Genomic DNA, 22,025 nt, shown 5'->3' with positions numbered 1-22,025 from the left:
GGCTAATAGAAGAAGGGAAAAATAAGAACATTCTGAATAAAAAGGAGGGATTATATCTTGACCCATTATTCTGCAGAACCCCCATTATATATAGCCTGCCAAAAATACATAAGGATTGTGTTAATCCCCCTGGCAGGCCTATTGTCAATGGTATTGACTCCATCTCCTCGAGAGTGGGTCAGTACATTGATACTTTCTTACAACCCCTGGTGTTGAAAACTAAGGCATTCCTTAAAGACACTAAACACATTATTCAAATTCTTGAATCATTAGAGAGTACGGCCTCTTGCTTTCTTGTAACCGCTGACGTTGGTTCCCTGTACACTATTATAGGACACAATGATGCGCGGATTTCAGTTCAGTGGGCTATGTCCACTTATTCCGATCTGTCTGAGTGCCATAAAAAGTTTATTCTCAAATGTTTGGATTTTTGTTTGTCTAGGAATTATTTTTGGTTTAACCATCAGTTTTATTTACAAATAAGGGGGGTGGCCATGGGGGCTAGGTTTGCTCCCAGTGTGGCCAATCTATTTATGGCCCACTGGGAGGAGGATGTTGTTTTTCGGAACCGCCCCAAGGAACTAATTTGCTACAATAGATTCATTGATGACCTGATCTTTATATAGGATGGTGATCGGGTTGGTTTGGATAAATTTATCTGCACCATGAACGCAAATGATAAAAATATCCAGTTATCCTGGAACATCAGCCAAGAGCGGATGGTGTTCTTGGACCTGGAGATCACTAAAGCGAATGATGGGCTAGTATTAAAAAATCATTTCAAGCCAACTGATCGGAATTCGTACATTCCTCTGGGGAGCTGCCACCATAAGTCTTGGTTATGCAATATCCCCAGAGGACAGTATGTAAGACTGAGGCGGAATTGTTCTCGTGTGGATGATTTTATGCTTCGGGCCCAAACCCTATCCTCTAAATTTCAAGAAAAAGGATATGATAGATCTGCCCTTGATCATGAAATGGCTTTGGTCCAACAGATGGATAGATCTCTCTTAGTTGGAGATAAAGTAAAAGAATCAAAAGTAGAAGGGGTTAACTTCAGAATGGTTCTGGATTATAATGTACAGCATAAGAAATTTGAAAAAGTGGTTGCCAAAAACTGGTTCATATTGAAACAGGATCGTGTGTTGGGACCTCTCCTGCCTGCACGGCCCTCTTTCATATACAAGAAGGCTCCCTCATTACGTGACCAGATAGCACCTAGTGTTATCGATCCTCCTGTGCACACTGAAAGTAGACTTTTCTCCTTTTTATCTGGCTTTTACGCGTGCGGTAGGTGTACGGCATGCAGACATTCCAGATGTAATATAAAAAGGAGAAAATCTTTTATTGCCACTAGTAATAACAGGGAATATAAGATTGATAAACTTATCACCTGTTCTACTGCAGGGGTGGTATATATGTTACAATGTGGATGCGGTCTCCAATATATCGGTAGAACGTCTAGACCCTTACATGTGAGGTTAGGCGAACATGTGAATAATATCAAAAAGGGTCTTAAGACTCATAATGTGTCTCGCCACTTTAAATTGGTGCATTCTCAGAACCCTAGGAGTTTGAGCTTTTGGGGGATTGAGAAGGTAACCAAACACTGGCGTGGAGGTAACTTCATACGCCAATTAAGTAAACGTGAGTCTTATTGGATCCATGAAACAAGGGTTCTCGCCCCGAGAGGCTTGAACGTGGATTTTGATTTAAATTGCTTCATTTCAGACAGATAATAATTCTTCTTTTTTAATTCTAATTTTATTTGTACTGTTAGTTAAGTAATTTTTGACTAGTATTTTTTATTTTTTATTCTTATTTTTTTATATATATTTTGTATATATAATTTTTATTTTATTTTATATTATTGTTTCGTATTTTCTTATGATTATTATTTTTCCATTTTTATATTTATTTCTTATTAACCCATGCGTGGATCAGTGTAGCTTGCTGATGATATCAGCGGCTATGTGGTTTTATATTTTATGTGTCTTATTGCCAGTAATGTTGGACTGATTAGGAGATACACACATGTGTGACCTCATCTCAGTGCTATAATATTGCATTGCTTTTTTGGCAATAATACTTTCTTATGTTTTCTACATAGTTTATGTGGGAATAACTAGAGGATTGCTGCATATTGCCATTCAGTAGGCAAGATTTGTACCTCTGTTTTTGTTTTTTGTTTTGTTTTTCACCTGCATTGTTTTTAAATATATCTTTCCTCTCTCCCTTATATTGTTATTGTGCGCAGATTTGTATTCCGGTGTCACGTTTGATACGTGCCTCCCCTGGTACTTGACTTGCGCATAACTCTGCTTCTCATTGGCTTAATATCAGTGTATTGGCTTAAAAGCGGCCGTTCGACATCACACCGTCACCGCTGATGAAGTCCCGCCTACTCTTTGGGACGCAACGCGTACGGACCACGTGACTCGCGCCGTGACGTCATCCGCAGGCTGATACACTGATCCACGCATGGTATTCGTTTCTCTGCTTAGCACTCGGCACTGGAGATCAGTGCTTATAAATGTGAGTGTAATTTCTCTTTACTTGCTTTTAAAATAAATTTGTATCAACGGAGAGCACTAGATTTGCTTGTTCTTTATATTTATACATGAAATCATATTGATCTGATGACACGGAGGAGGATCTTTCCTTGGGGTACTTCCGTTTGGTCTGCTGAAATCTTATGATCTACCCTTGATGGGAGCATGTGTTTTTGACCTGTCTGATATATCAGGGGTCCATTAGTTGAGGTGAGAGTCCAACTTGTTCAATGGTGAAGGGATCACATCGTCACTTGTTATACTGATTGAAGACACACTGCACAAGCGGATTCTTCTTGATCACTGCATCTATTATTCATCTATTTTTTCATTTTATGGACTTTTTATATTAATATTTTATTATTTATTTGCGCTGTACTGTTACTTTTTACTTTCTGCCCATGTTAACACAAAACTGACCCCCATGTGGGCCAGATGACTCCTGGTGCCACCCTAATGGTTGACATCGATTTGTTTCTGGTTTGCACCCTTACCAGGTGACCCTGTAAGTTTGACAGCCAATAATTCAGCGCAAGGTTAATTGCCTGCAGCTCTAGTACATTGATGGGCAATCCCTATTCCTTCAGAGTCCATTTCCCCTGGACTGATGAACTTTCCAGGACTGTGCCCCAGCTGGAAAGACTGGCATCTGTGATCACTACATTCCACAACAGTGGAAGAAAAGTCCTTCCCTGTACCAGATTCTTGTCTACTAACCACCAGACAATACTTCCTCGAGCCTTGGGGAGGGGGGGTTATGATCGTGCAGGAATCCAAAGCCTGCATCTTCCTGCTCCATGCAGACAGAATATTCTGCTGCAATGTCCTGGAATATAACTGGGCATACGGAATTGCCTTGAATGAGGAAACCATCCTTCCCAGAAGACTCATACAGAGTCGGACAGACGGGTGTCTCTTTTGGCTTACCTGCCAAACCTGATCCTTTAGGGCCTTGACCCTTCTTGGGGGCAAGAAAACTCTTGCCTGGACTGTGTCCATGATAAGGCCTAAGTATTCCAGACTTTGAACCAGTTTTAGGGGCGATTTCCCTGAATTTATGATCTATCCGAGATGTTCCAGGAATTGGACCATAAACGTCACGTTTCTTATCAAAACCTGCAGTGACTGATCCCTGAGTAGGAGATCATCTATGAAGCCTGCAACCAAGATCTTAGAAGACCCAGTATGGGTGCCAGGATCTTTGTGAACACCTGGGTGCGAGCTCAAAGGGCAGAGCCAAAAACTGAAAATGTTCCTCTATGATAAAGCGCAAAAGCCTTTGATGAGGTTGAAAAATTGGCACGTGCAGGTATGCATCACTGATGTCTATGGATGCCAGAAAATCTCCTTCTTGGAGAGAGTTGATGACAGAGTGGACTGATTCCATTCGAAAGGGCCGCACTGAGAGATAACGGTTCAGTGCTCTTAGATCCAGAAGTGGTCTTATGTCGCCATTTGGCTTTGGAACCGTGAACAGTTTTGAATAAAACCCTGTTCCCCTTTTGGGAACTGCGACCTATATGATTACCCCCTGCCGCCTTAAACGGTCTAGTGCTTGGAGTAAAAAGCCCTTTCTTGAAAATTCCCTGGGAACGCTGGACCTCACAAATCTTTGAGGAGGGTAACAGTGTAATTCCAGCCTGAGACAATGTGGAGATGACCCACCTGTCCTGAATTAGCGTTTCCCACAATCCTGTAAACTGCAGCAACCTCCACCCCCTGCAGGAGTGGGGGTGCCCCTTCACAATAAAGGTTTGGTGCCAGTATTAGCAGACTTTTAGACCCACAGCCTCTTTTGGCCCTAGCCCTGCTGTTTACCTTTGGCAGCAGATCCCTGGTGCCGTTGGAACTGCCTAGGGCCTGAAAGACCTGAGAAATTAGCACGTGGCACCTTAAAAGAGGGCCATGTAGCTACAGGAAGGAGAAAACACTTTCCTCCAGATATATTTTGGATGTACTTATCCAGATCATCCCCAAATAAATGTTCTCCATGAAAAGGAAAACCAGCTAGCATCCTCTTACAAGGGAGCTCTGCTGACCAGCTTTCTAGCCATAAAATTCTGTGCATATACACAGACAAAAGAGCCATGTGGGAGATCTGCTGCATGGAGCCTTTAAGGGTATCTATAGCAAAGCAAAGAGCCTGACGCAGATCTGCTGCATCAGTAGGATCCTTAAAGACCCGTGCATTATGCACTGGACAAGTTAAAGTCTTGCTCAGGGAGGAAATCGCTGCATCCACAGCCGGTACACTCCACTTCTTGGTAAAGCTTTCCTCCATAGGCTATAACAGAGAAACCTTCTAGGAGGCGCAAATATCCTGTCTGGGTGCTCGCAGTTGGCATATAATACCTGCTTCAAAGGTGGATGAAAGGGAAACACCTGTGTAGAAACACCTGTGTAGTCTGCTATGGTTTCAAGGAACCCAGGGAGGAACAGGGTGTTTCAGGGAGTTCCACTGGAGCTGTATGAACCATCTGTGCAAGAGAATGGACGAGAAGCTTTTGTAATTGAGAGGCTGATATAACCTGAGCCTCTTCAGGCTCTGAATCATTTGAGGGAGATTCCTCTGTCTGCATATCAATTGCCTGTCCGGCCATTACCTCTTCTTCCTTGTCAACCCAGTTTTGCTCCAATATAGGAGGAATAGGGGAAGGGGATCTGTCACGCTTCCTGGCACTTTTTGTGACAGAAACAATCATTCCGGTAATCTTGCCCTCTAATCTAGCCAAAGCTAATGCAAGGTCCTCCTTAGAAATAAACTCTGAGGTAGAAGCATTGATAGTAGACACAACGCCAGATAGATGCAGTGGCTTAGATTGCCCGGTGTCATCCAGTCTTTCAAGTGAGGCTATTGCAGCAGAGTTCCATTTAGCTTCTACAGGGGCCACTGATGGAACACATGCGCCCTTTGCTGCAGAGCTCCCCCCAGGTCGCTTCCTAGAAGACATGGCTTGCTGAAGCAGTGGTTAGGGATGAGCTTAGTGTTTGAGTCGAACCCATGTTCGGGTCGAACATCGTCTGTTCAGCTGTTCGCCGAATTCCGAACATTATGGGCCATTCGTGCAAAATTAGAGTGGCGTCTCACGGCCCATTATTCACCGCAGCATCACAGTGCATTTCTGACTGCTGATTGGCCAAGCATGCACTATGACCCACATGCTTTGGCCAATCACAGTGCAGAGCAGAAAAAATGGAGAGTCATGATTGGCCAAAGCCAGGGTGGCTTTGACCAATTATGTCTCAGGGGGTTTAGTACACAACCCACACTATATAAGGCCGCCTGCATGGCAGCCTTCTGTAGTGTGTTGCGGTGGTGGTTAAAGACCGAGAGAAAGACAGTGTAATTTAATTTGAGTTAGAGTAGGCAGGCGAGTCAGTTAACTTCAGCTACAGTGTGTAGAAGATATATATGCATCCCAGGTGTGTTGTATATATATTTATACACTGTATTCAGTTTAGTTAGATCCATTACTGTTATTCTCTTCATAATATACTGACAGGCAGGGAGCTGCACTATTTTCATTTAGTTTACTGTGTCCTTTGCACAGTGTGCACCTAAATCTTTACCTGAATACAATTTCCGGTGTTCTCATACAAATACAGGCAGGGAGCTGCAGTATTTTGTTTTAGTGTCCTTTGCACAGTGTGCACCTAAAGCTTTACCTGAATACAATTGCCGGTGTTCTCATACAAATATAAGCAGGGAGCTGCAGTATTTTGTTTCAGTGTCCTTTGCACAGTGTGCACCTAAAGCTTTACCTGAATACAATTGCCGGTGTTCTCATAAAAATATAGGCAGGGAGCTGCAGTATTTTATTTTAGTGTCCTTTGCACAGTGTGCACCTAAAGCTTTACCTGAATACAATTGCCGGCGTTCTCATACAGATACAGACAGGGAGCTGCAGTATTTTGTTTTAGTGTCCTTTGCACAGTGTGCACCTAAAGCTTACCTGAATACAATTGCCGGCAACAGTGCTGGTTGTGGACACGGTGCCTCCTCACCAGCACGTGGCCGTGGGACATGCTTGTCCTTTTTTTCAGCAGCTGGCCATGTTGAGCCGCAACATGCCGAAGATGCGGTAGAGTGGATGACCAAGCCGTCCTCATCCTCCTCATCCTCTCTCACCCAGGCTCAGGGTACTTTGGCAAAGCAGCTGCCAACGCGGCCCCTTCTCTCGGCTCATTGCATCAGTCACTCCTTCCGAGCCCCACCATGTCCTCCTGAGGAGGACAGTTTGACCACAGTGTTGGGTAACTGCTCCAGGAGGATGCCCAGCATTTTGAAGGCTCTGATGATGGTACCCAGCTAGAGGAAGGCAGTAACGTGAGCCCAGAGAGAGAGGATGCCCAAGAAGGACAGCAATATGGCAGTCATGTTCCTCCCGCTGCAGCATACTGCCAGGTTTGCTTCAGTGATGAGGAGGGAGGGGATGATGAGGTCACTGACTCCACATGGGTGCCTGATAGGAGGGAGTAGGAGGAGGAGGCACATCTCCAATGAGGCAGGATGCCTTCCAGGGGCCAGATTTTCCAAATTTCCCTGCCCTAGCTGCTCCACCGCTGAAAGAAGTTCACTCCCAGCCATCCACATGCCCAGTGGTTGAATGCTAGCTTGGCTAAATTGCTAGCACTTCAACTGCTGCCTTTTCAGTTGGTAGACTCTGCCCCCTTCTGTGAGTTTGTGGAATGTGGCACTTTTTCTCACGTAAGGCGATTCCGGCTCTCTACAAGCATGTGGAAGGCAACGTCTTGGCCTCGCTGGACAGGGCGATCAGTGGTAAGGTGCATATTACCACTGACTCATGGTCCAGTAGGCATGGACAGGGACGTTACCTATCTTTCACTGCGCATTGGGTGACTCTCCTGGCAGCTGGAAAGGATACAGGACAAGGTGCAGTAGTGTTGGAAGTTGTTCCGCCGCCGTGCCTCCAAAATGCTACTATTGGTGATTCTGACACACCTCTCTCCTCCACCCCCTCCTCTTCTTCCTCCATGGCCTCTTCCTGTGCTTTGTCCTCGGAACCAGCGGTGCTCTGTAGGCGTTCAAGGGGCTACGCAAGTATGCAGGCAAAAAGATGTCATGCGGTGCTTGCGCTGGTGTGCTTGGGGGACAGGAGCCACACTGGGGCAGAGATTCTGTCAGCTCTGCAGAGGCAGGCTGAGAGGTGGTTGACAACATGCCAGCTTAAGCCAGGAATGGTGGTTTGTGACAATGGCACCAACCTCCTCTCTGCCCTCCGACAGGGACAACTGACCCAAGTGCCCTGTATGGCTCACATCCTTAACTTGGTGGTGCAGCGGTTCTTGGGCAGGTACCCAGGCTTACAGGATGTCCCGAGGCAGGCCAGGAAAGTCTGTGTGCATTTCCGCCGGTCATATAATGCCAGTGCTTGGCTGACTGACCTCCAAAAGGAATTTAATCTGCCCAAGAACCGCCTAATCTGTGACATGCCCACAGGTGGAACTCAACGTTGGCCATACTCCAGCAGCTGCACACGCAGCAGAGGGCCATCAATGAGTACCTGTGCGACTATGGCACCAGGACAGGGTCAGGGGAGCTTGTTTTTTTTTCCCCCATGCCAGTGGGCCATGATCAAGGATGCATGCAATGTCCTGTCACCATTTGAGTAGGCCACGAGGATGTTGAGCAGTGACAGTGCATGCATCAGTGATACTGTACCTGTTGGAGCACACGCTGCATGGAATAATGGACAGGGTACTTGAGGCAGAACAGAGGCAGGAAGAGGAGAACTTCCTTACTTCTCAAGGCCCCCTTTATCCAGTGTTCCTGCTGGCCTGCCAATCACACAGGAATAGGACGAGAAGGAGGATTGTGTCAGCATGGAGGTGGAGCCTAGCACTCAGCATCAGCATCAGTCTTTAAGGGATCATTTACAGTCCCAAGAAACCCATGGACTTGTACGTGGCTGGGAGGAAGTGGCTGCGGATCATGTTGTCCTTAGTGACCCAGAGGACTCCGGACTGAATGGCTCAGCTAACCTACGCTGCATGGGCTCCCTGATCCTGCAAAGCCTGTGGATCGAGGAGAGGGATCATTACTGGTTGGCAACCCTTCTTAATCCACGTTACAAGGGTAAGGTTGTGGACCTTATCTTGCCATCACAAAGGGAGCAGAGGATGAAACATCTTCGGGAGGCCTTGCAGAAAGGTCTGTGCAATGCATTCCCAGAGACTGGGAGGTTACAAATTCCTGGTCCTGGACAACGTGTTACTGAGGCTTCTGACTGAAGCGTTCAGACAATTTTTTAGTCCGTAGCCCCAAGGTATGATTGGTTCCAGCAACCATTGCAAACATCTGATTTACATGGTACAGGAATACCTATGGGCAAGATCAGACTTGGACACCTTTTCCACCGAAAATCCTCTGGGTTACTGGGTCTTGAGGATTGATCACTGGCCAGAGCTTGCACAGTATGCAATTGAGCTACTGGCCTGTCCTGCATCCAGCGTTCTTTCGGAATGCACATTCAGTGCTGCTGGAGGCTTTGTATCCAATCACAGGATGCGTCTGTCCACTGACTTGGTTGATCAACTGACCTTCATAAAAATGTAACCGAATATTTTTTTTTAAATGTCGGATCCGTTCAAGACTGCCTATGCTGATGCTGAGTGACTATCCTGCTATGCTGAGTGACTATCCTCTTCCTCCTTAATGATCATGCTGATAGCTTGTAAGAACATTTTTGGTTCTGGGCGCCGCCACAAGTGGCTAATGCCCAATTTTTCAGCCCTGTTTAACAGGGGCATGTAATTACAATTCTTGATGCAATACTTTGCAGCAGGGCTCATTCCTGCGCTCCAAGTGGAGTATCTGTGAGGGGTTGCAGTGTTGCGGCACCAGCACCAGTGCCTAAGGCCCAATTTTTCAGCTCATGTTTAACAGGGGCGTGTAATTACAATTTTTGATGCAATACTTTACAGCAGGGCTCATTCCTGCGCTCCAAGTAGAGTTTCTGTGAGGTGTTGCAGTGTTTTGGCACCAGTGCCTCAGGCCCAATTTTTTTGCCCCTGTTCAACAGGGACATGTAATTACAATTCTTGATCTAATATTTCAACGCAGGGCCCATTCCTGTGCCCACCAAGCGTAACCATGAGGGCTTACAGTGTTGTGGCAACACGACCACCACCACCAAAGGCCCTATTTTTCTGCCCCTGTCCAACAGGTGTATGTAATTACAATTCTTGATATAATATTTCACGGCAGGGTCCGTTTCAGCGCCCACCAAGAGTAACTGTAAGAGCTTACAGTGTTGTGGCAACACCAACACCTTAAGCCCAAATTTCTGCAGAGCATATAGGGCAGGCCCCTACTTTCAAACATTCAACTTACAAACGACTCCTACTTGAAAACGGAAGGAGACAACAGGAAGTGAGATGAAATCTACTCCTAGGAAGGGAAATTCTCTCCTGTAAGAGTTGATATGGGAAAAACGTGTCTCCTCTCCACTGATGCTTTATCACCAATCCTTGTTTCACTAAAAACCCAAAATTTTCCAAAAACATTGGGACAGAAAGTGAGGGGAAATCTTCTGAAGAGGTGCACAGACAGCAAAACAAATGTTACAGGGGTGATAACCCTTCCCTATGTTTTCCAAAAAGCTTAAAAATAGATTTTTTGTCTGGAGCTACACTTTAAAAATGTACCAGTTCAAAATTACAAACAGATTCTACTTAACAACAAACCAACAGTCCCTGTCTTGTTTGCGCCGCCTGCATACTGCTGTTCAGAGTATATAAGGTCTGGGGGCCCCACGCCTTTCCTTTTTTTATTTGGGTGCGGGATTCTCCTTAATAGCCATACAAGACCCAAAGGGCCTGGTAATGGACTTGGGGGGTACCCATGCCATTTGTCTCACTAATTTTCCTCCATATTGCCGGGACCAAACATTACATTAAAGCCGCAAGCAGTTTTAAATGACTTTTATTCCTTTAAAAATGTCATTTTGTGCAGGGACTGTTCTAAGCACGGGAAACACGCACCACTTTACAGGCATACTATATACACCCCCCAAGTACAATATTTGAAGGAATATTTCATTTTTATTTTTCACTTTAAGCATCATTGACTACTTCCCACCAGGCCAATGTATATATACGGCCGGGTGGGAGCTCTCTACTTCTGACTGGACGTTCCTGAAAGTCCTTTAGGAGTAGGGGGATCGCGCGCGCAGCATGTGTCATCCGGACACGGCGCATCTCGGATCGGCAGGAGGGCTCTGTAATTGGCCCTCCTGATCATATGATGGCCGTGTCCAATCACAGCCATCATGTGATGTAAACAAACAGCCGGTTGCTAGCCAATCGGCTCTCCACTCCTCACATGGAAGTCGTCGCTGAGGAGAGGAGAGCGGATTGCTGCAGCCGGCTGGTGATCAGTGAGTATGACCTGTTTTTTACAGCTTTTTACTCACTGACCACCAACCTAGTGAAAACACACATCACCACACAGTGTAAACACAATTTCCCCACACATTTCCCCAAAACACACATGTCCCCAAATAATAAAAACACATATCCCCAATAATAAAAACACATGTCCCCCACATATGTCCTACTAAAATCACATGTCGCAATGATTATGTGCACACATATGTCCGTGATCACCTGCACACATATGTACATGATCATTTGCATACTTATGTCCATGATCGCACAAACCAATTATTATACACTTAACTGATTTTTTTTTTTTACCAAAGACATGGTATGGTATGACAAAATTTGATTTGATTGGATTTCTTTTAAAATAGAAAGAACAAATTATTGTTTTTTTCCAAATTTCCGCCCTTTTTGCTTATATCGCAAAAAAAAAAAAAAAACGAAGTCGTGAATAAATGCCACCAAAATAAAGCTCTATTTATGAAAACAAAATGATCAAAATTTCATTTGGGTACAGCGTAGCATGACCGCACAATTGTCATTGAAATTGTGAGAGCACCGAAACCTGAAAATTGGGCTTGATACATGTCCCTTGGGGCAGGACCCATGTCCCAAAAGCCTTTTTGGGACAATAACTTGCATATTGGTCTTTAAAATTAGCACTTTTGATTTCAAACCTTTGAGTCCCATAGACTTTAACGGGGTTCTAAAGTTCGCGCAAACTTTCAGTCCGTTCTCAGGTTCTGGTGCGAACCAAACCGGGAGGGTGTTCGGCTCATCCCTAGCAGTGGTAACTGGCTTTGTGACAGAAATACACAAGTTCCTCCGTACCACAATTCCCCTTTGGAAGAATTGTATACAATGAACTGTTCTTCCAGCTACTGCAACATAATTTAGGCTGTGTCTGTCACCACCGATAGGACTTGTGTCACCCAGAACAGACTGCTCTGTGTCCCCTCTGCCGGCCAGCAATTAACTGTGTTTTTATCCTTTAAAAAAGCTTCCCTAGGCCATCAGGGCCATGTGCGCGAGCCCATGGAGAAGAACACAAAGAGCAGCACACATATGCCCTCTAGTGGGGGAAAAAAGCATTGCAAGTAAAACATTTTTTTTTTAAAAAGCTTTGCTTGGCTTGTGCAGCTCTGGGAAGAGAAACGGAGCAGCAAACCCATGCCCTCTAGTAGACAAAGCAAGCCTAGCAAGTGTTTTTTTTTTTTAAACATGTCAGCCGAGATACAGCTGTTGCAGGGGCATAAATAATAATTGGACCCTGTTTTTTCACACGGCCACTTACCACTCCCACTGCAGGACAATAGTCTAAGCCCGAAGTCCAGCCTTCACCCATCGCAGCGGGTTCTGTCACACGGACCTTCAAGGACTGGGTACCCTTTTAGCATGAGGGTCCACTCCCTTGGACCTGTACAGCACCCTGCAGGAATTCCTTAGTGCTGTGGTGTCCAGGATTCCACTATGCAGGGTCCAGCACCCAAAGGTTGCATTACAGGCAAAACCTCGTTGTTGATCCTTTAATCTTCTTTACGTGGCTCGGGTTCCATTTATCTTAGCATAGTAGCTTTTTGAAATGGATACGATCAAGAAATGCTGTCCCTTGATTTTTAAGAACCTGTGTGGGTTTACTGCATGGAAACTCACAAAGAGCTCAACAAATGATCATCCACCATTTTAGACACAAAAATAAATGGAACACTTCCTGTATGTTAGGGTTATATAGAGGATCACTTTCTGTTTTTTGTTATTCTACCAGTGTCCATTCACCTATAGGTGGCACATGACCCAGGTAGTAATGTATATGGCTGCTCTATGTCCTGTGATGTACGAGAAAGAAATGTAAAATTTTTGCTTTATGGGTTTAGAATGTACACCAAGAAAAGGATTTTGCAGTAAGTTAAAAATCATATTTTTAATTGGGTGGGTAAGGTTTAGAATCTCTGACTTTTTTATTGCTGTCCAAAGATCCCCATTTCCCCATTTTGTTGACTGATTGTCCACAAGGTTGTATCTGCTGTATCTTTTGTAGGGCTCATTAGAACATGATAAGCCAGAAAACCACAACATTTGACTTTAGTTTTTCAAATTACATTTCAAGCAAACTGATAAGTAGTCTAACAGACCAGGTTACGAAAAGTGGATTGGTTTGCCTGACCAAGCAAATTGGGGATTTGTAGTGTTTCCACCCGGCCGCCCCAGTTGATGCCATTTCATTTTTGACAAACAAGCTGCCTCAGGTTTTTGCTACCGACAATGATTATGTTGATAACTAACTAGTTGCTGCCCTGATTGTCTGGATTGCAAAGTTTTTGTTTGATTCCATTGCTCATTGTAAGTGCAAGAATTATTTTCTGGTATGATAATGCAATAATTCTGGTATGATAATGCAATAATAAGCATAATTCGCAAATCCCCACTGAGTTTAACAACCAACCTTTAACTATTTACAGTAGACCATGACAATATTTGTACAACTGTTCTGTTATTTACATGTTCTATTGTCTTTTTCTTTTAGATTTCTGATTCCACCCCAGCTTTTGGCAGCCACATTTTCAAAAGTGACCAGACACTAGCCGGCCGAGGAGATGAAAAGAGGTCTACAGACTCTGGGGCCTTCTCCATAGGATTATAGAATTTGGTCTCACTTCTTTGCTGTTCTTACCCTAAACTACGTTATGTATATAGTTGACTATAACATCCTAAACTTCTGCTTCATGTATCTGGCATCTGATATTAGCTAGACTATCCTAAGCTTCATTGTCTTGCTTCATCACTTTGCAGTGGAGCTGCCTTTATAAACTACCGATCTACCATCATAATTTAAAATTTCACATTTATTTTCCCTTGGCACGTCAGAGCCTTCCAGTCTCACTAACATATCATAGTATGCCTTATAAATGTGCTGAGACAGGAGAGACATGGGTATAATGCCCAGAAATGTTCTTATTGTAAAAAATACAGCAAAATGATAGTTCATTATTTGTGAACATTGAATATGAAGCAATCTTCAGTACAGGGTAGTTAGCACAGTCTTCCTGATGATGCTTTCATACTTCATACTATAGCCTACATAGTTGAAGTTAAAAAAATACAAGAATTAAAATACTTTTTATGACCTCTCCAATCACCAGATTCATGCCTATTTGAACCTTTATGAAAAGTTCTAGACCGCCTGCATTGTTAAAAGAACTGAAAGATTTTGTTCTGAAATATGGTACAGAATTCCACTATACACCATTCAGATCTTGTGTGATAGTAGTTCCTAAAGGATTTAAGTTGAAAGCAAAGGATGGCCTACCCATTAGGCCCTTTAGATCCATATGTTGTTAGTTTTGGTTATTGCATACATCAAAGTAAATGGCTCTCTGTTGGCATGTCTATGCAGTGCCAGTCACCACTTAAAGATAACATGGGCTTTCAAATAAAGAAAATAAACAGTGAGTTCTCAAGCAGAATTTAAATAAAATAGTTAATTTTTTTGCTTATGTATTGTATCTTTTATTTAAAATCTTAATAAAACCTTTAAAAAACTAAAATTGGTTATTTAACAAATTCCTGTTTAGATAGGTAGGCTAATGTGACCAGACAATGTTCCTGGCAAACAGTGGGAGGAAGCTAATTATTTTACCACAGATATATTTATATACAGAGGGGTCTATTTATAAAAGGTAAAATTGTATAATTTGGCTTTCCTCAGCCTTTTATTTAACACTTCTTTACTGAATGCAATTTAAAGTTTTGTTGCTTTCTAGATGTGATGGATCTAGAGAGGTATCCTAAAATTATTAATAAATATCGGTAAAAAGGAACTTGCCTAGATAAGAGAATCTGATGAACAATCACTACAAAACAATGGCTTCTGTTGCCCAGTATTTGCAATACACAGGAATGGAGTGTACTCGGATTAATTCAAAATTTTTAAGAGGTCTCACTATGGAGTGCCAGTGACTCGAATGCTCTTTTAACAGGGGCATAAGTAAAGTAATTGTAAAATCTGATCATATTTATCCAGTCCCACAGACTTCCTCTGCATTACAAAATTATAATAATAACAATTAGAATGAATACTATTAAATACCTCAGGTCTTTGTCAGTTTATAGACAGCTTTTAGGTCTGCATGATACTTTGAGTTTGCCATTTAAAAGAGATCCCTTCCGTCAAAGCAAAATATACACTTATGTCCAGTGCAGGGTTCTCCAGCGTCCCGGTGATCTCCACCTTACTTTATTTTGCTTTGGGCTTATTGTGAGGTGGCAAAAGACTGCACCTGTGTGAGCTAAAAGTTTTGATTGACTATACTACAGCCAATCGGTACATTTGCCTCTCTCAACTCCAGTTTTTTGTTGCAGTTTACACAAGAAACACTACTTGAGGTAGTGACAGCAGTGACTCTGGGTGGGAAACCCATTCTAGGACACAGGAAACGATATAAGGGTCAGAGGGCTTTTATTTAATGGTAGACCCTGAAGGACCAGCAAACAAAAAGTTTAATAATGTAATGAAATAAAAAAAATCATCAGTCTTGCTTTTTTGTATTCACTGCCTGTCTTGCTCTGTTTTACCAGAACAACCTCTTGAAATATCTTTTAGGTCCAATGACTTTTATTTGTAAAACCACTTTGTTTTAAAGACTCAATGTTTTTTTGCCTTCATGCATTCTATGCATGTTGGTAATAAACCTTCTGAATGCAGCTTGGACAGACAGACACTTATAGCAACAAATATTCCAGGTAGTTGACATACACTTGATAGACATTATCTCGTTCTTTATTCATATAAAGCAACTGGCATCAAAGGCCAATGTTTTGGGACCTGGCAGGATTCCTTTTTCAAGGCACACATCCTTATTTTCCTATGACTGCATGGTGGTGCCATCCAACAATTCACTATAGCACTCTACATATACTTTGGTCAAGCCTATATTGAGTGCGACAAATTCAGTAGATAAATAGTGTGTGACAAATAGAGTAGATAAATATTAGAATGTATGAAAAAATACTTACGACAAGAACAAAAGCAGACATGTCACTTAAACATATTTGACCTAGTTTAAAAAAAAAGTGCTGGTGACAGCAGTTAAATTCAATGCTATTTCTGGACAAAATTAAACAATAAAAAAAAAATATTTGGCTAGTTTCTGTAGACAGTTTCACTCCTATATCTTCAGAAATAGAACAGGCCCTAACATTGAGTTAAAAAGTTTACATGTAGCTAATATAAGCAATAAATATATGTTCTGTTAAAAATGGATATGTGCCATTTTATTTATTAAATATTATATTTTATGAAGAAAATCATTGTTCTGGAGGATTCGCAACCTGCCATGAGACTAGGGAGGGCTAGCCTTACCATGTATCCTCCTAGTTTTGTCCACATACTGTATGTATAGGTGTGCAACAGATTTTCTCAGTGCTCAGATGATCATGGTCCTTTGTAGTTTCCCACAACAATATAAGAACATTGCTATTCAGGTTGAAAAATAAAAGTCTATTGAGTTTAACCAATAGGAAAAAAAATCTATAAATAAATAGAAAACCTCCATATACAGAACCCTATGCCCACCGGGGATGCAGAGGAAGGCAAAAAAAAACCTTACAAATCATGGTCCAATTTGCTCCAACAGGAAAAAAATCCTTCCTGCTCCAACAGCAATCAGATATTCCCTGGATCAACAATCTCTGGTGTTATTATTTATAAATGTTAAATATCCAGTTATATTCTGTGCATGGTAAGATACAAAAATTCATACTCTTCAGCTGTGCAGTTAAACCTACTTTTTAAACTCACTGTCATCTTCTTAAGGATGTCCAAGCCAATAGAGTCAACATGTGGCAGTTATGCTGCATAAGCAAAAGTAACTGTAGCTTTCTTGAAGACCTCATAGGCTCCAGTTTGGAAGTTTTGAATACCGATCCTAAAGCTAAATTCCAGGCATGGTCTTTTTTGCAACTTACAATTGGTTAATCTTGGACCAATGTAAGTATTCATATCTTACATATGAATACTTACCCGCAATCGCTCGTGACCGAGCGAGAACTGGGATCTGTGTGTTTAAACATACAAATCCCGGTTCTCCCAGGGGATACTAAGTATGAACACCAATCAGTCTCCTCCCCTAGTCAGTCCTATCCCCCCTACAGAACACACCTAGGGAACACAGTTAACCCCTTGATCGCCCCCTAGTGTTAACCCCTTCGCTGACAATGACATTTATACAGTAATCAGTGGCTATTTTTAGCACTGATCGCTGTATAAATGTCAGTGATCCCAAAATAGTGTCAAAAATGTCCAATCTATCCGCCACAATGTCGCAGTCCTGATAAAAATTGCAGATCGTCGCCATTACTAGTAAAAAAAAAAAATAATAATAAAAATTACATAAATCTATCCCCTATTTTGTAGATGTTATAACTTTTGTGCAAACCAACCAATATATGCTTATTGCGATTTTTTTTAACCAAAAACATGTAGAAGAATATATATCGGCCTAAACTGATGAAGAAATGATTTATTTATTTTTGGATATTTATTAAAAAATAGTTTTAAAAATTTAAAAAAATATTTGTTAAAAAAGTACAAAATATAGTGTTTTTTTCAAAATTGTTGTCATTTTTGTTTATAGCTTAAAAAATAAAAACAGCGGAGGTGATCAAATACCACCAAAAGAAAGCTTTATTTGTGGGGAAAAAGGACATACATTTTGTTTGGGTACAGGAAGGGGGCAAATTCTTCCAGGGCTGAAGTGGTTAAAGCCAAACTCTTAGTTACATAGTTACTAAGGTTGAATAAAGACACCAGTCCATCCAGTTGTCCAGAGTGTCTACAATTGTCCCTACCCCTGTACATTGCACACTCACATAGGTCCCTACCCTCAAGGAGCCCACAATCCAAGGTCCCCATTCATATACTAGGGCCAATTTACCTACCTGCATGTCTTTGGATTGTGGGAGGAAACCGGAGTACCTGTAGGAAACCCACGCAGGCACAGGGAGAACGTGCAAACTCCAGGCAGGTAGTGTTGTGGTTGGGATTCGAACCAGTGACCCTTTTTACTGCTAGGTGAGAGTGCTAACCACTACACCTCTGTGCTGCTCCCTCTGTTTTCCTTTTTATTTAAGTTTTACTTAAATAAATAAATAAGAGCTGTTTATTGTACACAGAAGAAAGCTTAAAAAAAAGAAAGTTAATGCTGGTACTCTGCCTTAATGCAGCATTGTTTTAATGTGCACATCAAGGCATGTTACATAGTTATTCAAGTTGAAAAAAGTCATAACCCAGTCTAATTCAACCGATAGAAAAAAATAAATAAACAGAAACCCCCATTTACAAAATCCTATACCCAGTGGCGTAACTATAACCTTCAGGGCCCCGATGCAAGAAACCATGAAGGGCCCCCCTGAACCCCAGCCAGGGCCCTTCCCTCCGAGTCCGGCGGTGGAACTCCAGGGCGTGGTCACAGGTATGACCTTTGTGAACCCTGTAGTTCCACCACTGGCATCAGTAGTTTTTAATTTTTTTTTTAATTTTTAGGTGCCCCATTGGGGGACTGTCCCTAGGCAGGATGGGGTCCCCGTCCCCAGAAGAGATGAGGTCCTTTTCTCCAGGACAGATGAAGTTACTGCCCCCAGGTGAGAAGGGGTCCCTGTCCCCAGGGGAGATGGGGGGTCCCTGTCTCCACGTGAGAAGGGGCCCCTGTCCCCAGGGAGAGATGGAGGGGGTAAGTAATGGTGTGGGAGGGATGGGGTCCTCTCACTCACCATGACCAAGCTGCAGGCCACACACTCATCCATGTTGGCCTGGGCTCCATCCAGTGTGCAGGACGGGTGATCAGCATATCTCCCAGAAAGACCTTTCATCATCTGTGTATGACAGGGGAGGAGGGGGGCTGGCAGACAAGCCTGCAGTGTCCTCCGGGGAGCCAGCTCTCATAGGGCTGCACTGCATCTGTGCGCTTAAAGTTTGTTTACCCGGGAGAAGTATGCAGTGCAGTGTGGGCCGGACTCGGGGGGCAGGACTCTGGCTGGGGAGAACAGACATCGAACTGAGCGGCAATGCATGGAGCAGGAGAGGGGTACTCTGAGGAGCCAGCCGAGGACACAGGTCATGCGGGGAATGCACAACTAAAGAGCAGCCAGTGCTATAGTCGAGCATGGAGCTCTGCTAGTCACCCTCCACCTCCAGCCACCAGTGTGCATGGTGCACTGGTACCCCTAGCTGCCTATGCTGCTGCCGGCCATATGTAGAGGGGGCTGCATGGGCCCCCTGCAGCACAGGGCCCAGTTGCGGTCGCGACTGCTGCACCCCCTATAGTTACTCCCCTGCCTATACCCACAGTTGATCTAGAGTGTTGTGGTAAGAGAGTGCTTGATTGTGCTAAAATCGATGTTCGTAACACTGATACTGGCACGATCATGAACTGACATATCTCCTGTCATAGATTTGCATCTACCAGACACTTTTGGGTTGATTTATTAAAACTGGAGAGTGCAAAATGTGGTGCAGCTCTGCACAGAAAACAATTTCTAGGTCTGTTATCAAAGCTGAATTGAACAAACTAAAGTTAAAAGTCGAATGGCTACCTTGCACAGCTGCGCCACATGCTAGTTTTAGTAAATCAACCCCTTTGATATATTGTTCAAGTCCTGATGAAGGGATATTTTTGGCCTCTAAAAAAAGGTGACTATCTTTTGATTTCCTATTGTTACTTGTAGAAATAATAAAATACTTTGGACCCCTAAGATGTTTATTTGGCACTCGTAATGGCTCAGCTGCAAGTAAGATAACCCGTTCCCCCACCCAGTATCAGGTGCTGTGTAGTGCAATAAGCCCAGGCTGCCATTGATGAAACACCCCCTGGGGCTGTCATTCAACCTAAACAATTGGTGACATCTAGTTGTGGAGAAGAGTAATGAGCACCAGACTGAATGTAAGTATTGCGGCTAAAACATTTTTCTTTTATAGTAGCTAGGGAGAGAGGTGTTTGAGTCTATCAATAAACTGTTGCTCACAAAGAGTGACTTTGAAGGTTATACATAATACATCAAGAGCAAGATAGGTAGTAAACACTATTTGTAAAGTTAGTGATTTTACTGACCTGCTCTAGTAGTAGTAGGTAGTGTTAGCTTGTATATAAATGCTGAATTTGTGCTTTTTTTTAATCCCAACAATCCTAGTTAAAACAAAAGTGTAGCCCCCTTGTGGCTGCTTCCTAAAAAGCCTGTGAATTGAGTTCAGCCATTATTCATATGGTCTGTAAACTCCTTAGACCATGGTATCCCGGTCTCACCAGCCTCTTTTAAATAATGTTTTTGTTCCACTTGTGTAACACCATGTATCAATAAAAACAGACCATTCACTAAAATCCTGTTGTGTTTTTGTTCAGGTGAATCTGTCAATGGAATGAATATCGCTAGCTACTCTGAAAAGCTTTTGAAAATATTCTTCTCCAAAAAGTGTCCCAAATATTTACCACTAAATCTTAAATCTTAAAAGCAGCACGGCGAACATAGAAAAGAGGGAGAGATGAGGGCACTCCAGTGAGGCTGGATATCCAATCCTTTGTAACAGTGGAGAGATGGCACTGAAGGCAGAGCTTTGTACAGAAGATGCAGCTCTGGAGGATCAAAAAGGAAAGAGAAAGGCGCCTCTAAGTGCAATGGTTAAAAGATTTTACAGGAACAGTGGGATTAAAAACACTTACAAGATGGTAAAAGTTCATAGGCATATAATGATTTATCCTCATGTGGATCACTGTAATCCTCATCTGTCTGGGAGAGAGCTGTCTTGCAGCTGTCCCTGGTGACATGGATTGGCGAGGAGCTGAAGATGTCATGAGGTGCCCCGGGTTCTGGAACCAATTTGGAACGCACTCAACCAATGTAACATCAGGTGAAGTCGGTGGGCGGTAACGTGTTTCGGAGCATGCACAGCTACTTCATCAGACCTGGTCAGATGAAGGAGCTGTGCAAGCTCCAAAACGCCTGTAATAAATCTTTTAACCACTGCACTTAGAGGCGCCTTTCTCTTTCTTGCATGGGGAACATGCATTTAACTTGTTTCAGAATTTACACCTGACCTGAAGATAGTAAAAAGTCACAGATGACAGTTACTAATCAGAGAAGGTCTATGATAGTCTGTAAGAATAATTCATTCATTTCATTATTATACAAAATCTAAACTGCGTCCTTTGGTAAGTTGGTGGTGATGTGCACAGAGTAGCAAATTACTGTTGCACATAAATCAGACAAATGCTCAGTGGCTTCATCATAGCTCCAGCTGTCCTTTTTTTAGAGGGACAATAGAGAAAAGACAAAAACAAAAATAAAATGAAGCAAAGGAAATTACAATAAGTATATCAAACTAGAAGCAATGTAAAACATTGTAAAAACATTAGGTTAAGGGAAACAGCAATCATTGAATCCCAAGTAAAAATAACAATATAATGTGTTTATTTATACTGATTGCTGACCACCTAAACCTGTTTTCAAACAAACCATTGTGCATGGACCTGAATGGTCCCAAATCAGCTACACAGTGTCAGGTCACCTTGAGGCCAGATGACAGATGCACACCGTAGGGATCAGGAGTGCACCGCAAGGTTGTGGACCCTACGGCTGACTGCTGTGGACGGGGGTCAAGGTGATAGGAAGGCAGGGCTGCCAGAACACCAAGATGGATCCCACCGGGGTTATAGCGTAATATTCCCTGGGGCACGGAGTCTAAGAGCCAGCAGGTGTTCACCAGAGCCTCTAGTGGTGAGGATGGACTTGGCTGCAACTGGCTCCAGGTCGCGACCCCCAGGATACCCCAGCTCACACCCACAGTAGGCAACAGGAGGATAGGGATGGTGAGGGACAAAGCCAAGGTCGGGGCCACAAGCAGACAGGAATAGTCAGGGACACGCCAAAAGGTCAGGATCACAGGCAAACAGGGATAGTCAAGAACACGCCAAAGTCAGTAACGGAACAACAGCAGAGCACACGGTAGGTAACAGGAAGCTAACACACAAAGGTTGATCAGCAGGGTTGGCCTGCAGTGCACAGGTTAATATAGAGTTCTCT

General features: G+C 43.1%; 1 protein-coding gene across 2 annotated transcripts in view; it reads left to right on the top strand.

The window, feature by feature from the left end:
* The window catches only part of P2RX3 (purinergic receptor P2X 3), a 552,515-nt gene extending 532,189 nt beyond the window's left edge, over nt 1-20,326 (top strand). The window contains exon 12 of one of the 2 annotated variants that reach the window (XM_077493185.1): nt 13,480-20,326. In XM_077493185.1, the coding sequence (XP_077349311.1) occupies nt 13,480-13,596 (117 nt within the window). In that variant the 3' untranslated portion in view covers nt 13,597-20,326. The remainder of the gene's footprint in view (nt 1-13,479) is intronic. The other variant, XM_077493186.1, reaches the window with a different exon arrangement.
* Nucleotides 20,327-22,025: the final 1,699 nt, after the last annotated feature.

Source organism: Lithobates pipiens, unplaced genomic scaffold, assembly GCF_037356315.1.
Source record: "Lithobates pipiens isolate NorthernLeopardFrog02 unplaced genomic scaffold, aLitPip1_a1.2 Scaffold_19, whole genome shotgun sequence".
In the NCBI taxonomy this organism is placed as follows: domain Eukaryota; kingdom Metazoa; phylum Chordata; class Amphibia; order Anura; family Ranidae; genus Lithobates; species Lithobates pipiens.
Note: the sequence above shows the minus strand (reverse complement) of the source record. Positions and strands in the feature narration are given on the sequence as shown.